The sequence below is a fragment of the Octodon degus genome, unplaced genomic scaffold, assembly GCF_000260255.1.
Source record: "Octodon degus isolate 3935 unplaced genomic scaffold, OctDeg1.0 scaffold00177, whole genome shotgun sequence".
Classification (NCBI taxonomy): domain Eukaryota; kingdom Metazoa; phylum Chordata; class Mammalia; order Rodentia; family Octodontidae; genus Octodon; species Octodon degus.
Window position 1 is genome coordinate 3,422,950 of NW_004524753.1, and position 14,373 is coordinate 3,437,322.

Below are 14,373 nucleotides of genomic sequence, written 5' to 3' on the forward strand. Positions count from 1 at the left end.
CTCTCTCTCTCTGTCTCTCACATACACACTCTCTCACATTCTCTCTCTCTCTCTCTCTCTCTCTCTCTCTCTCTCTCACACACACACACACACACACACACACACACACACACAATGAATGTGCCACAGTTTCTATAATGCTGGTTTTACTAAAAAAAAAATTGTTTTTTGAGTTGTTAACCTACTACATTGGAATGTAAAATAAGACAAACGTATTAGAATAAACCAAAAGCTTACATTATAGATTAGAATGCCAAATGTACATAAATTTTAAAAATAAGCACAAGATTTCTAAAACCTGGTATTCTCTAGAATTTGAGTTTGATAAATAACTCACATTTTCTTCTCATAAGTTACTTCAGTAGAATAGCTCAGTGGATTAAAGCACCTGCAAGCAGGTGCAGGGGCTGGGGTTTAATCCCCAGGCCTGCCATACTGGCCTTGCCCCTGGTGGTGCGCACCCGTAATCACAGCTCTTGGGAGGCTGTAAACAGGTGGATCACTGAGGTGGATCATGAGTCTGATCTAGTAGTGAGACCCTGAACATCCTATAGACCCTTCACTAAAATACAGGGAAAAAAAAAGATACTTAGAAAAAATTGGGAAGAACCAAGGTACAGGACTCCATGAGGTGAACTGGTCACACAAGGTAGTGTAGTTTCTGCTAGTAAAGCTAAAGTCATGTCAGATAAGTTTACTCTCTGCTCATATTTGATTCATTGTTAAAAAAGCATTAAACTGTAGCATAAAATGAAATTATAATATTAAGCTAATGTGCTACAAGATCCTTCTTTTGTAACAGAAGTCAGATGATACAGACTTTGTCTTGTTTACCACACTGACTGTCATTTTTTGATACATGCTTTCCTAAAGCACAAGATAACTTCAGTGGTCCGTTGTTGTTACAAAAGATGTTTCATCCTTTTCAGTGCTGCATCACATCCCACTGTATGGAGTACCAGAATTTTATTTCTCTTCCCCCACCTTGATGCCAGATTTTGGTTATGTGGGATCGTTCTATTTCTTCTTTGTGTTCTAGTGCGGTTGATTTCACCATGGGTAATACTATCTCATATTTTCAACCCATAAGGATGTTTTCTCACACGTTTTTCAAAGCCAGAGTTTATTAATTTTATCAATCTTTTGTTTTTGCTGTTCAGTATCCAAAATACTGTCTCCAGGATATTTTAATTTACCTTCCTTTTATTCTGAAAGAGAAAGAACATCTCTCCACATTTCAGTTATTATTATTTCCATATTTTGGGAGTGTCTTCTTTTATTGTTTGCTAGAACATAGGTCCATTAGCTGGCACAAGAAACCCAGAAATATACTTTAAATAACATAAAAGTTTCTTCTCACATAATAGCCTAGTAGTCCCAGCTAGTCGGTTAACTGATTTCCATAGTAATTTAGAGACTCTGATTCTGTAAATTAGGTTATTCTGTCATCCTTTGGTTTGTCCTTTCTTCAGCTGACACATCTGGGTTATCTTCAACCCACAGTCCTTCTCTTCCATGAGAAAGACTAGAAGAAAAATGTCAAAAGTAAGCAATTTGCCATTAAACAAGTGAGAAAGAAGTTTTACACATTACTTAAGCTCACATCATTTTGGCAGTGACGTAGGTCACAAGTACCATGCATAACTGTAAGAGAAGCTGTAAAGTACATGTTCTCTAGCTGGGTAGCATATGCCCAGCTAAGAATCTGTTCCTATATGAAAAAGAAAAAATAGATTTGGAGATTTAAATAACAGCCCTGAGCATTATCGTTTGCCCACATTTCTAGAGGAGTTCATATCCATTTCTCTTAATTTATAAGATCTGATGTATATTAAGGATTGTTTTTCCCTTTATATAAATATGTTTCCAGTATGTTATTTGTCTTTTAATTTTTGAGGTTTTTTTTTTTCTATGCAATTTTAATTATGCAATCAAATCCAATAGTCTTTTGTTAAGATTTTATTGTTAGAGCGCTGGACAAATAGCTCAGCGGATTAAAGCTCCTGCTTCGCAGATGCAGGGGCTGGGAGTTTGATTCCTGGGCATGCTGTGCCAGCCCTGCCCTTGGGGCATGAATGAGACCAGGTATAGTGGGTGCGCCTGTAGTCTCAGCACTTGGGAGGCTGTAAACAGGAGGATCACTAGGATTCTGATCTATGCAGTCAGACCCTATAGACTTTGTAGACCCTGTTCTAAATAGAAAAATTTTTAAAAAAGACTTTATTGTTACAGACTTCTTAGGTTCACAGCAAAATCACAAAGGTCAAGATTTCCCATCTTCCCTGCCTTAACATTTCTTGTGTGCCTGGTCATCCTTTTCACTGTACTAACCTGTAGCAACTACTGATCTTTTAAGTTTTGCCTCTGACAAGATGCAAAATAGTTGGAATCATACAGTGTGTACCCTTTCCAGATTAGTTTATTTCATTTAACAATATGCAGTTAGGATTATTCTATGTCTTCTTGACTTGATGACTTATGCCTTTTATGTGCTGAATAGTATTCCATTGTCTGAGTGTGTCATTGTTTATTTGTCCATTTATTTATTTATTATTTGTCTTAGCATTCTTGTTGAGACAAAATATACAATGCCCACAGTTAAAGGGGAAACAGTTTCTTTAGCTCAGTTTGTAGAAGTTTCAGTCAGTGATCAGATGGCTTCAAGGTAGGGTGGCATATGGCAAGGGCCAACAGTTCATGGCAGCTAAAGACAGGAAAAGTGAGCAAGCAACCTTAATAGTGTCTTTCTGCCCCTTTTATACTCTAGCTAGATTGCTGTGATAGGACTGTGCCAACCTAATTAGTGAGCTGATCACACACACCCTTAATCCCAGCATCACACACTGTAGATTGAGCCATCTCTGAAAAAACATGACGACCATATGAGGCTTGGTGGGGACGTCTAGACACAGACCATACCACCTCCTGAGGGACAGCTATGTTACTTCTAAGTTTTGGAAATTATGAATAAGCTGCGATAAACATCTATGTGCAAGTTATTCATAGGCATAAGTTTTCAGCTCCTTTGATTTTTCAACTAATGAGTGTAATCATTGGATCATATGGTAAGATTATGGTTAGTTTTTTAGGAAGCTGCCAAACTGTTTCCCAAAGTGGCTGTACCATTTTGCATTCCAATCATTACCCGTCTTACTAGCATTTGGGGTTGCTGGTGTTCTAGATTTTGACTGCTCTTAATAGTTACATAGGATGGTGGTAGCTTGTTCTTTGAATTTCCATTTCTCTGCTGATACATGACCCTCACAGTGCTTCGCATTCTTACCTTCCAGCTGTATGTCTTCTTTGCTAGGTTATCTGTCAAGGTCTTTGGTCCCTCCTTTTTTAAAAAAAAAAAAAAATGATACAGGGTTTTATTATGTAACTCAGGCTGGCCTTAAACTCACAGTGTTACCCAGGCTGGCCTGAAGCTCAAGATTCTTCTGCTTCAGCCTTTTGAGTGTTGGGTTACAGATGTTTAACACTACGCTCAGCTCGGGCCCTTTTTTAAATCGGATTATTTTCTCATTGTTGAGTTTTAAGAATTCATCATATAGTTTGGATATTAGCCCTATCCCAGCTATATCTTTCTACAATATTTTCTCCCAATCTGTAGCTTGTTTCTTTACTCTCTTGATAGTGTCTTTTATGGAGGAGAAACTAAAATTTGTTTTCATGTAAAATGTGTAGTTTTTTTCTTAACTGGTATCATATTTTTCCTAAGCTAAATTCTTATGGTCCTTTGGGTTGTTTCTGGACTCTCTCTTCTTAATTGAGTCTTTTCCTATATCTGTACCACATAATTATAATTACTGAAAAGTAAAATTATGATTTACTATTCTCTCTCAACTTTTCTTTAAAAGTTTTAGTTTTACTTTTGCATCATTTGTTTCAAATACACATAAACATCGTAACCAAGTTTTTAAAAACTTTAAGCAACTTTTAAAATTGATCTTATTCATTCAGCAGTTTATTTTCTAGACACTTGAGTTAATTGTAATCATCTGTAATTACAAATATCTTTAATAAAAGTTTGAAAGACACAAAGGAACCTATGAGTGTGATATCTAACAATGTTCTTGCTGTACTTGCTCTTCAAAGCCTCTCTTTATGTGCCGATAATCTGGAGTACAGAGTGCCTCCTATTGCATATCAGAACTTGAAATTTTGTTCCAGTTTTAGTCAAATATTTCACGGAAGGCTCTCTGACATCTTTCGCAACAGGAATGGCAGGAAATGTGTTTTATGTTGATTGTTGGATTGTTTCATTTGTGGAACTTCCTCTAAAAGAACTTGAATAAATGGGAGGAGATGGAGGAAGTCCTCAGTAGTCAAGAAGGTCTGGGAGATCAGAGATGTTTTCATGCAAAATGTTTTTGTAGTTTAGAGTCATAAAATTTCTAAGCACTCCCTTCTCTTACGTGTGGTAGGATAGTGTGGACTATTCCGATCTGGCTGAAGCTGAGCTCCAAGCACGAGCACCCTGGACGTGGATGCAGCCCCTGTCTGAGGCTCTCTGCTCTACCTTGTCCTCAGCAGACCTGCAAAGCACAAACACAGCTTCTAACAACAGCAGTTCATAAACTGAATAAACAAACATTCGTGTTATATTAAAAGGGAATTGGCTGGGAGATAGCTTAGTGGCTTAAGCGCCTGGCTGGTAAGCACAAGGTCCTGAATTCTGTCCCTGGTACCAAAGTAAAAGCAGCTGTACAGCAGCAAATCCATACATTTTGACTGCTTTAACGGTTGACTTTATTAACTCAGATTTACACAATGGTCCTTAAGGAAATTCTAAGTCAAGGATTTTTAAAGTAAAGAAGTCAAAGATTTTTAAAGTAAATCAGCCATAATATAAATACTAAATATACCATTAAATTTTAATTTGAGCTTTATTTCCATGTTAAAGACCTTTAAAAGTCTATTTAGGGAAACATCATAAGGTAATAGAAAGCATATGGGTTTGGAGTAACTTCTTTTGCAAATCTAGCGTGACCATTTACCAGCTGTGCAACTCAAAGCAAATTACTTAATCTTACTGAGTTTTAGTTTCTTCATTTATAAAGCAGAAGTAATAATTAGATTCTCAGGGTTATTTTGACATCAATCTTGTTTATTTTGAGTCAATAAAGGAAATACTGTATTAGGTGACACATATAATGTACTCAATAAATGCCGCTTCTTTTAAAATTAGAGTTACTATCCTTAAGCTCTTACTGTAAGTGTTAGACCTAGTGTAAGTCTCGCTAGGTAAGTGTTATATGAGTGTCACTTTTAATTCTTTCAACAATCTTTTGCGATTGTTGCAATGGCTTAGTTCCACTTTACAAGTAAGGAAAGTAACCATGAGGGGAGAAGCACTGCTGGCCTGTCACTGCGTGCGAGGACCCAAAGCCAAGTCCCTCTTCTTAATCTCCATGACACACACTGGTTCTCAGCAATAGTAAGGGAACCATATCCATGTTGCAGGTTGTGATCAGCCCTTGAAAGGCATTAGGAGGGAAAAACGGAAGAAAGGACATCGTGAGTGAGTACTTTGGTAAAAGGAACTTAAAAATATGGTGATGTGGGGCGTATCCGGTAGGTGTGGAAAGAGAAGCATTCAGAGGATGGTGACTAATGACAGTAAGGAAAGTGGAATGTATGTGTCATGCGGTGGGGAGGTTTCCTTTGGCAACTGCACAACTAGCCTTAACCACAAGAAAAAGGATAGATTGCCGAGGAACCTGTCATAGCGTTGATACATGAACTGGAGGAGGATTTTTGCTTTCTATTCTCTTCTTTTCTGGATTTTTCCATGTCAAAGTATTTTAAGACACCACTCCCTTATTCTTACTCAGTTCACGTTTCAGGTATATGTTCTGGATTAATGTAGATTAGTTTTTAGTCAACCTTTGTTTTTGTCTACATGGTTCATTTTATCTAGTCAGGATGCTATTCTCTAGTTCAAAATTAAAGTACTGGGACCAAGGAGATAGCTCTGTGGTCTAAGCACCTGCCTGGCAAGTGCAAGGACCTGAGTTCAATCCCTGCTACTGCATGCTGTGCCAGCCCCATGCTGACCACTGAAACTGGACATGGTGACACATGCCTATAATCCCCATGCCGGGAAGGCTGAGACAGAAGGATCACTGAGTCTGAGCTATTTACTGAGACCCTGTAGCAAATCGGTCAATCCATCTTCCAAGTCAAAGTACTAAAAGAAAGACTTGGAAATGAGCATAATAAGTTAGAGTAAAATTGAAAAGCTTTATTTATTAGGTAAAGTGCCTCACTGTAAGAAGTTAGCCTTCTCCAAAATTTTTCTAATAGTGTTTTATATTGGCTTAAATTTTATTTCTTCTACCAGTACTGCCTCTTCTTGTGGGGAAAGATATAAAGGCAAATCTTTCTTTTGAAGAAACACACCATTTAAGATCTAATGTTTCTAATATAGTAAGTTCCATAGTAAGAGCAGGAAATAAGAGCATTGAATTCTGTGGCATGGAAGACTATTAAGAGAGACATGATCGCCCAAGGCGGCTTGGGACAGGGACAGCCCGAGGGAGGTGCACAGCCCCTCAAGGTGCGCACGCAGGTGTAGGCTAAGGAGGCGCAGCCTCTGGAGAGCCTCATTGCAGCTACTGCAGACAAACATGATTCAGTATGGTTGCGTCCTCAGGAGGACTTTTAGTTGTCACCTACAGCTGGGGCGGCAGGGACAGCTACTGTCACAGTAATGCTAGGAGGAAGGCTATGAGAAAAGAATTCAGCAGAGTGGAGACAAGGTTGATGTCCAGCATGGGAAGGAAGCCACCTTGCACCTTTGAGGTCCGACCTTTGACGAAACTCCTGTCAGGATCTGCGTGATGGAGATTGCTCTTCCCAGAGCTTGCCCCACTTGCTTATTTTTGGCCATTCTTCCCCAGGTGTTTGATTGCTGAGTAACAGCTATCCACTGATCTTTTTTTTTTTTTTTTTATTTTAGGGAAGGGTCTACAGGGTGTTCAGGGTCTCATTACGAGATCAGACTCATAGTGATCTACCTGTTTACAGCCTCCCAAGAGCTGGGATTACAGGCTTGTGCTAACATGCCCTGTCTCAATTGCCGGCTCAGTGCACCCCAGGGCCGGGGTTGGCACAGCAGGCCCTGGGATTAAACCCATGGCCCCTGTACCTGCTTGCAAGTGCTTTAATCTGTGCAGGCACTTTAATCCGCCACTGATCTTTTTGTTGTTGCTCTCAATGTATTGAACTTGTACCACGTGCCAAGCACTGTTTGTGCTTTTTACATGCTTTGGCTTGTTTAGGAGCTTCCTTCTCTTAAGAGTTGACTTTAGTGGTATCAGTAACTTGCTTACATCTCATAGAGACCAAGGCTGTCAACAACAGGGTAAACTAGGAAAGTAAGTATTTAGCATCAGTAGAAACTGGCCACAAAAAGCCCCAGCCACAAATTAGTACATGTGCTCATTAAAACCTTCCCTTACATGCCTAGTTTGGTCATTTCTCTTCCTTTCCTTTCCTTTCTTTTGCTTTCCTTTCTTTCCTTCCTTCCTTCCTTCCTTCCTTCCTTCCTTCCTTCCTTCCTTCCTTCCTCTTTCCTTCTCTCCTTCCTTCCTTCCTATCTCTTTCCTTCTCTCCCTCCTTCCCTCCCTCACTCTTTTTCTTTTTACCTGAGAATTTAACAAAGGTCCTTTACAATGAGCTCTAGCACCAGCTCCTTTTTAAAAAATGTTTTTATTGTAAGACAGGTTCTAAGTCTCTCATAGTGTTGATAGTATAGGCATGCACCACCATATCTGACTAAAAGTTTTTTAAGAACTAAGATTCATCATGGTTAGATTTGATATACTTATTGCAATTAAGAAAGATAAATTGCAGCTTTATGTTTTCTATTTTTATGTCTGTAGACTATCGTTTATCAAATTATAGCATTATAAAATCATTTTTACAGAGGAAGTATTTATACTTCAGTGTGTTTTGCTGTACATTACTATGCAATGTAACACCATATGCCGGAGACATATAATCTTTTCTTTTTTACATTTCCTTTGCTGCTATTTTAAGAATTTAACATTATGAATCAAATGGGAGTTCTCTTATTCAAATTGAAACTTTTAGGTACATGCAGTTCCCCAAATTTAAAGGCAGTAGAATCATTTGATAAAAGGAGTTGAAATCATTCATTTGTTGAATAAGTAATTAAGTTCAGTTATATGCTTAGGAGTTAGGACAAAACAGTTGTTAGGGATTGATACCTGAGAACAGGGTGTATTTGTGAACTACAAGCAATTACCATCCTTAATAAACAACAGTAATTTGTGTACCCACAAATACCACTAAACAATAAAATATGCATCCCTAAGTGAGTAACTAGATGCATAGGTAGGCAAACAGATAACTGCTGGATTAAAATTCATGTTACAATTAATGATGTTTAAGTATTATGTTATCCAAAAAAAATAACTTTTTAAAATTAAGGTTGACAGATTTGCAATGGAAATAGAACACCGCCGGGATTTGAACAATACCATAGTGCATGTTGATATGGATGCTTTCTATGCTGCCGTAGAAATGAGGGACAACCCAGAACTGAAGGATAAACCCATTGCTGTAGGATCCATGAGTATGTTGGTAAGTGGGTAAAGATCAAGGACAAAAAGGGCATTTTGCAATACATGTGAGTAAGCCTGTTGGTTCATGAAGGAAGGGACTTCACCGAGACCTACCAGTTTGTTGAGTATTTTTCTGGGTACCTTCTACATCTTCAGGTACTGAGTCCTTTCAATATACCTCCAGGTACTAATTTTTAATTCCACTTGACAGAAAAGAAAATAAACATAGAGAGACTATTAATCACTGGCCGAGTTACAAACCAGGTAAAACAATGCTGTAGCTTTCCATTGCTAATTAAATTTTTCATGAGTGTCCTTGTTAAAGAGAATAGAAGAAAGAAATGAAAATGTTATTCTGAAGTAGAGGTTTTTCAGACTAGAGCCTGGAGGCCATGTCTAGCCTGCCCTTCTTGTAAATAAATTTTATTGGAACAAAGACACAGCCATTTATTTATTACTATTGTTGCACTAAACAAGCAGAATTGAGTAACTGCAAAAGCAGTATGATCTCATACTAAGAGTATTTGCTATCTGGACTTTTATAGAAAAAGCTTGCCAAGCCTAATACTGGACTGACATATTTTATTAATGTAGTGCATTTAGTGCAGTTAAATAATTGTTCCCATCATCACTCAATCTTTGCTCTTCTGATTGCTTTGTTGTTCTTTTTGTTGCACTAACCCTAGAAGGTAAACATTACTAGGCTAGCTGTATATGGCTGAAACTGTTGAAAATGAAAAATAGAAGCTAGGATAGGTGGGTTTTAGTACTAAAAAAAAAATACTAGAGAGCTCAAGGGAAATTCTTTCCTATCTCTGACTTCTCCTAGTGCCTTAGATAGCTAAAAACCCAATCCTTACTGAGTTATTATCTTATTATAAAACAATAATTCAGTTGTTCTTTTTTTTTTTTTTTTGAGTTCTTTATCTCTTGTTACCATGAATATTCAGACAGCTGACAAGTCTGGTTCTAAAACAGTGTCTGTTCAAAGGACACTTACTCCCCTTTCCTATAAGTCACCAATAAATATTTGGAAAAAGATACTTGATTCTATAAAGAAGGTATAATATTCCATTGTGTGTATATGTTTATATATGTGTGTATACATATACACATACTATAGTCATGCTACAACTAAATCATTGTTCTTGAAATCCAGAGTATTTTCTTTCTGATAATTTCTGCCTTCCTCAAAATTGGTTGTGTTTCCAAATTCAAAATTATTATTTGCTATATTTAAGCTAAAAGGATTACTCTTTCTGTACACTGAACTAGTAAAAGAATTCCCTTCTAAAGAAAATTGAAGCGTGGCTGTTTTATCATAATAAATCATAAAAGTCTGTACAAGTTAATGGAAGTGATGACATGTTTGCTTAAGTCTGTTATGCATGAAATTCTTTTTTGGTAAGTTTGATGCATTTTTGAAATGGTTTGAGTTGGCACTAAGACCAGTCGCTTAGCCCGGGCAGCAGTTTCTGTTACAGTAGAAGAACCCTTTCAGCAGGTCACCATGCGCTTTCTCATGATTCTGGCATTTGAGCAGAGTTCTGTGGAGATAGCTGGACTCCATCCCGCTTGACTGCACATCGGGGGCCGCGCTGGGCAACTTAGCAAGACTCAAAGGGAGCCAGTGGCTGGGGGCGTGGATGGGACTGCAGAGTGAGCTCCCCGGGGTCAGTCTCAGTGCCAGGCAAGAACAAAAAGCTGAAAAACATTCGGGCTGTGTTCTGTTGCCTACTGCAACTCAAAAATTAGAGGAATTCATACATAAAATTTTCTCTACTCTACTATAAATCTAGCTTTCATATCAATTACATTAAATTTGTTTTTCTAGCACTGTCTGCATGTTCCCTTTTAGAATGCTGACCAGGAATTAGCATAGCTTTAAGTACTATCGAAATTTTTAAAATGCCTTTTGAAAACCATTAAGGGAAATTTAATATTCTGAATTAGTTTCTTCATTGGATAGATTCTGTTTTGTATTTCTTTGAATTTCAAGTAAGAAATTCATATATATATGAATGAGATTAAATCCAGGTCTTTGCACTGACATCAGCTTTTTTTTTTTTTTTTCTTTTAAATTATAAGACGAGGTCTTGTTAGGTCACTAAGTTGTCCAGGGTGAACTTGAACTTGGGATCGACTGCATTGTCCTCTCACAGTACTGGGATTACAGGCATGTGCCACCACAACTAATTTATGATGAAATTTTAAAATAACTGGTGCCATGTTCTGTGACTTCTTGCCTAGGCTCTCGTCAAGTATCAGCACCAATATGATTTAACAAGTAATAGTCATTTTAATTATTATTTTTTAATCCTATCTCCTAGTCAGAAAACATATTGAAATCTTAACAAGTAAAACATAAAATTTGAAGTTCTATTTAAGCTTCATTCGCTTTTTTAAGAGACCTAGTTTTAACCAAATATTAGACCTTTGACTTTTTGTTTGAGGTAGAAATTTTTTCAAAATTCCAAATAGGGAAAATTCTAAAAGTATACTTCAGATTAAACAGTCCTTGTTTCTAAGGATACTTAACCTATATCATAATTTTCTAGACTATTATTTTTATTGACTTTTATGACTTTTGGCATAGACTCTTGCCAAGTATTAGCACCAAGTACTATCAAGATTTTTAAAATGCCTTTTGAAAACCATTAAAGGACATTTAATATTCTAAATTAGTTTCTTCATTGGGTAGATTCTGTTTTGTATTTCTTTGAATTTCAAGTAAGAAATTCATATATATATATATATATATGAATGAGATTAAATTTAACAAGTAATAGTCATTTTAATTCTCATACAATAGCTACGCTATTAGTACTGTCCTATTTATAACTATTCTATATTACTCATACAGTATACTTTTACTTTGATGTAGCATCATTTGCTATTGTCAGACCAGCTAGTATCTCCTTATAAGGAGAGTGACAAGGAGCAGTGAGTGAAGGTTGTGGTAATCACAGTACCACAAAGTCAGAAGGTGCTGCAGGACAGTGGTTCATGAAAGAAGTGCCCTTGAATTGATAATGAACATCAGTAATGTGTTTCTTGTGAATGCATTCATTGGTACGTCCATTGAGGTTTGTTTACTTTTCCCATGTGGTCAATTCTTTTTCAGTCTACTTCAAATTACCATGCACGGAGGTTTGGTGTTCGTGCGGCCATGCCAGGATTTATTGCTAAGCGACTCTGCCCCCATCTCATTATAGTGCCCCCAAACTTTGACAAATACCGAGCTGTAAGTCAAGAGGTAAGTTTGTGTCTCGCCCCACTTCTCTTTGCTCACTGGATTCCTGGCCCATCCAGAGTCATCTCTAAAAGCCTTCTCAAGCAGGATGTGGTCTGAGCTTATCCTCTGGCCTCCCCTCTAGCTATTCCTTCAGCTTGCATAGTCAATACTGGCTGTTCACAACACCTGGAATATACATTCTGTTTTCCAGTAAACAGAAATACTTTCCAAGTATTTTTCATCTGCTTAGAAAACTTATTTCCCAAAACTTTGAATAGCTCAAATTATAACATAAAATTAACTGTAGCTATTCTTTCTTAGTATAAAATACATTTTTTTCTAAAATTCTCTTAACATTTGTAATTTTAAGAATCTATTTGTCATTGATTTTGGTGTCTTCTGAGTAGTTTTTAAACAATGTTTTTACACAATGAAAGAACCCACATGTTTTGTTTCCTTCTTCTTTTTCCCTACGATGTGTCTAAGAGACTAGTAATCCAAGAGAGGGAATAATCCATCGTTTTGGAAGGGAACTCTAAAATGTAGAGACATGATAATTTATTAAAATCCCAAACTTTCTCATATGAAAAGCTTCCATTTTCTCTATTTTGATAACAGCAGGCCTGTCATGTAGTGCTGGGATTAAAATCTTGAATTAAACTTAGAGGGCGCTGCATCTGCGTTGATTTTTGACTGCCATCATAAAATGTGGGGTTTTGAAGACTTCTGCGTATGATGAATGCCAGCAACCTCAGCTACTTGGGAGACTGAGGCAGGAAGATTGCAAGTCTGAATCTGTAGCTTGGGCAACTTTAAATTAACAAGATCTGGTCTCTGAAAAGACTGGGATGTTGTCCCATGGTGAAGCAACCCTGGGCAGAACAGAGCAACCCTCAGTGGGGTGGGGCGGGACAGCCATCTGAATAGAGTCCCTTGTAAAATTATGGTGTGCTGCTTATTACCGTTACCATTACCATAGGCAGGGTCTTCAGATTAACTGCTCTTCATTTTTATTCTGCCTCATTTCCCCTCAAAATAATACCCCACCCCAAATGTTAAAACTATTGTCTATTCTTTTAGAAACCATCTATTGAAAACAAGTGCTTTGTGACTACTTTTAAAAGGGTGCCAGGTGAGGGGGAAGCATACGTTTGTGAGCTGCTGATTGTTTTTACTATACCCTGATTAGGGACAAAATGCTAATCATGAAACATAGACTTTTAATAAGTACAAAGTCCTACAAAAGTCACACATGGTGACAAATACCTATAATCTCAGTACTCTGGGAAGCTGAGGCAGGAGGGTCAGAGGTTGAAGCCCAGCCTGAGCAGTTTAAAAAGTTACTGAGATTCTGCCTCAAAATAAGAAATAGTTGCTAAATTGTCTTTCATTATCTTTAGCCTTTCTACTTATGTAAATTGGAAAGAAATCTTCAAATTTCAGCAATCTCTGGATAGCTAATTTGAAGATAACAAATGAAGTATTATGTGTGAATCACCACCGATATGTTAATATATTTCTAGCTTGGTTAGAAAAGTTGAAGATCCCTTTTTTGTTTTATCCTAAGAATTGAAATAGCATTAACTGTCCCTGGATGTTTCCTGGTGCGTGTCCACTTGAGCTCCTGTGGACAGGGGTTTGGAGGACTACTCAGCAGAGTCTAGGCGGTGGCTTCTCATTGAGAATCTTAGTGGGCTGCCAGCTGCAGACACTCTGAGTTTCATTTTCACTAGAAAGATTCTATCTGAGTATGTATGAAAGCAGCTTCTCCTACAAGAAAGCAGCTATTTAAGGCACTCACTGAGTTGAACTGTGCCAGATTCTCTATCACCATTTTCCAAATTCCTCTTGACTCAGCTGCTCATAATTATATTGAGCTAAAATACTTTCTTTTATGAAAGAAAGTTTTCTCATGATATAGCAGATCGCTTCTAAATGATACATGAAGTATCATATATATAAGACAGTATGTGTCTCTCTCTCATATATATATAATTTTGGCAGCCATTCCCTCTAATTACTGCTAATACCTTTGTGGTACCTAAAACAAACAACTACCACCATACAGATCTTCAGAGTTTATTTTTTTGTATTTTTTAGGGAAGGGTCTACAGGGTGCTCAGGGTCTTACTACTAGATCAGACTCGTAGTGATCTGCCTGTTTACAGCCTCCCAAGAGCTGGGATTACAGGCACGCGCCACCACGCCCAGTCTCAATTGCCATCTCAGGGTGCCCCCGGGGGTGGGACTGGCACTGGCACGGCAGGCCTGGGGATTGAACCCCCAGCCCCCTGTAATCCTAATCTTTGTATTTTATGCTACTGTGCTCTCTACACTTTCCCCATCATTTCATGTAACCATGGAATTACACTTTAGATTTTGTCCTCTTTTCCATTGCAGATTCAAAGAAATGGTAGAGCTTCATTTTCCGTATGGATATATGCATACATACATATAAGTGTAATTCCATGGTTACATATATAGTGGAGGTGCATGTTATAATTCATTGAAACAACTGCTTTCTAAAGCAGCACTATATATATA

The 14,373-nt window shown here is 37.6% G+C and overlaps 1 protein-coding gene across 1 annotated transcript in view; it reads left to right on the forward strand.

Annotated features, from left to right (window-relative positions):
* The window catches only part of Polk (DNA polymerase kappa), a 75,354-nt gene that overhangs the window by 38,666 nt on the left and 22,315 nt on the right, over positions 1–14,373 (forward strand). Inside the window, exons 4-5 of the mRNA XM_023703653.1 lie at positions 8,461–8,613; positions 11,719–11,850. Coding sequence (XP_023559421.1) covers positions 8,461–8,613; positions 11,719–11,850 — 285 coding nt within the window. The remainder of the gene's footprint in view (positions 1–8,460; positions 8,614–11,718; positions 11,851–14,373) is intronic.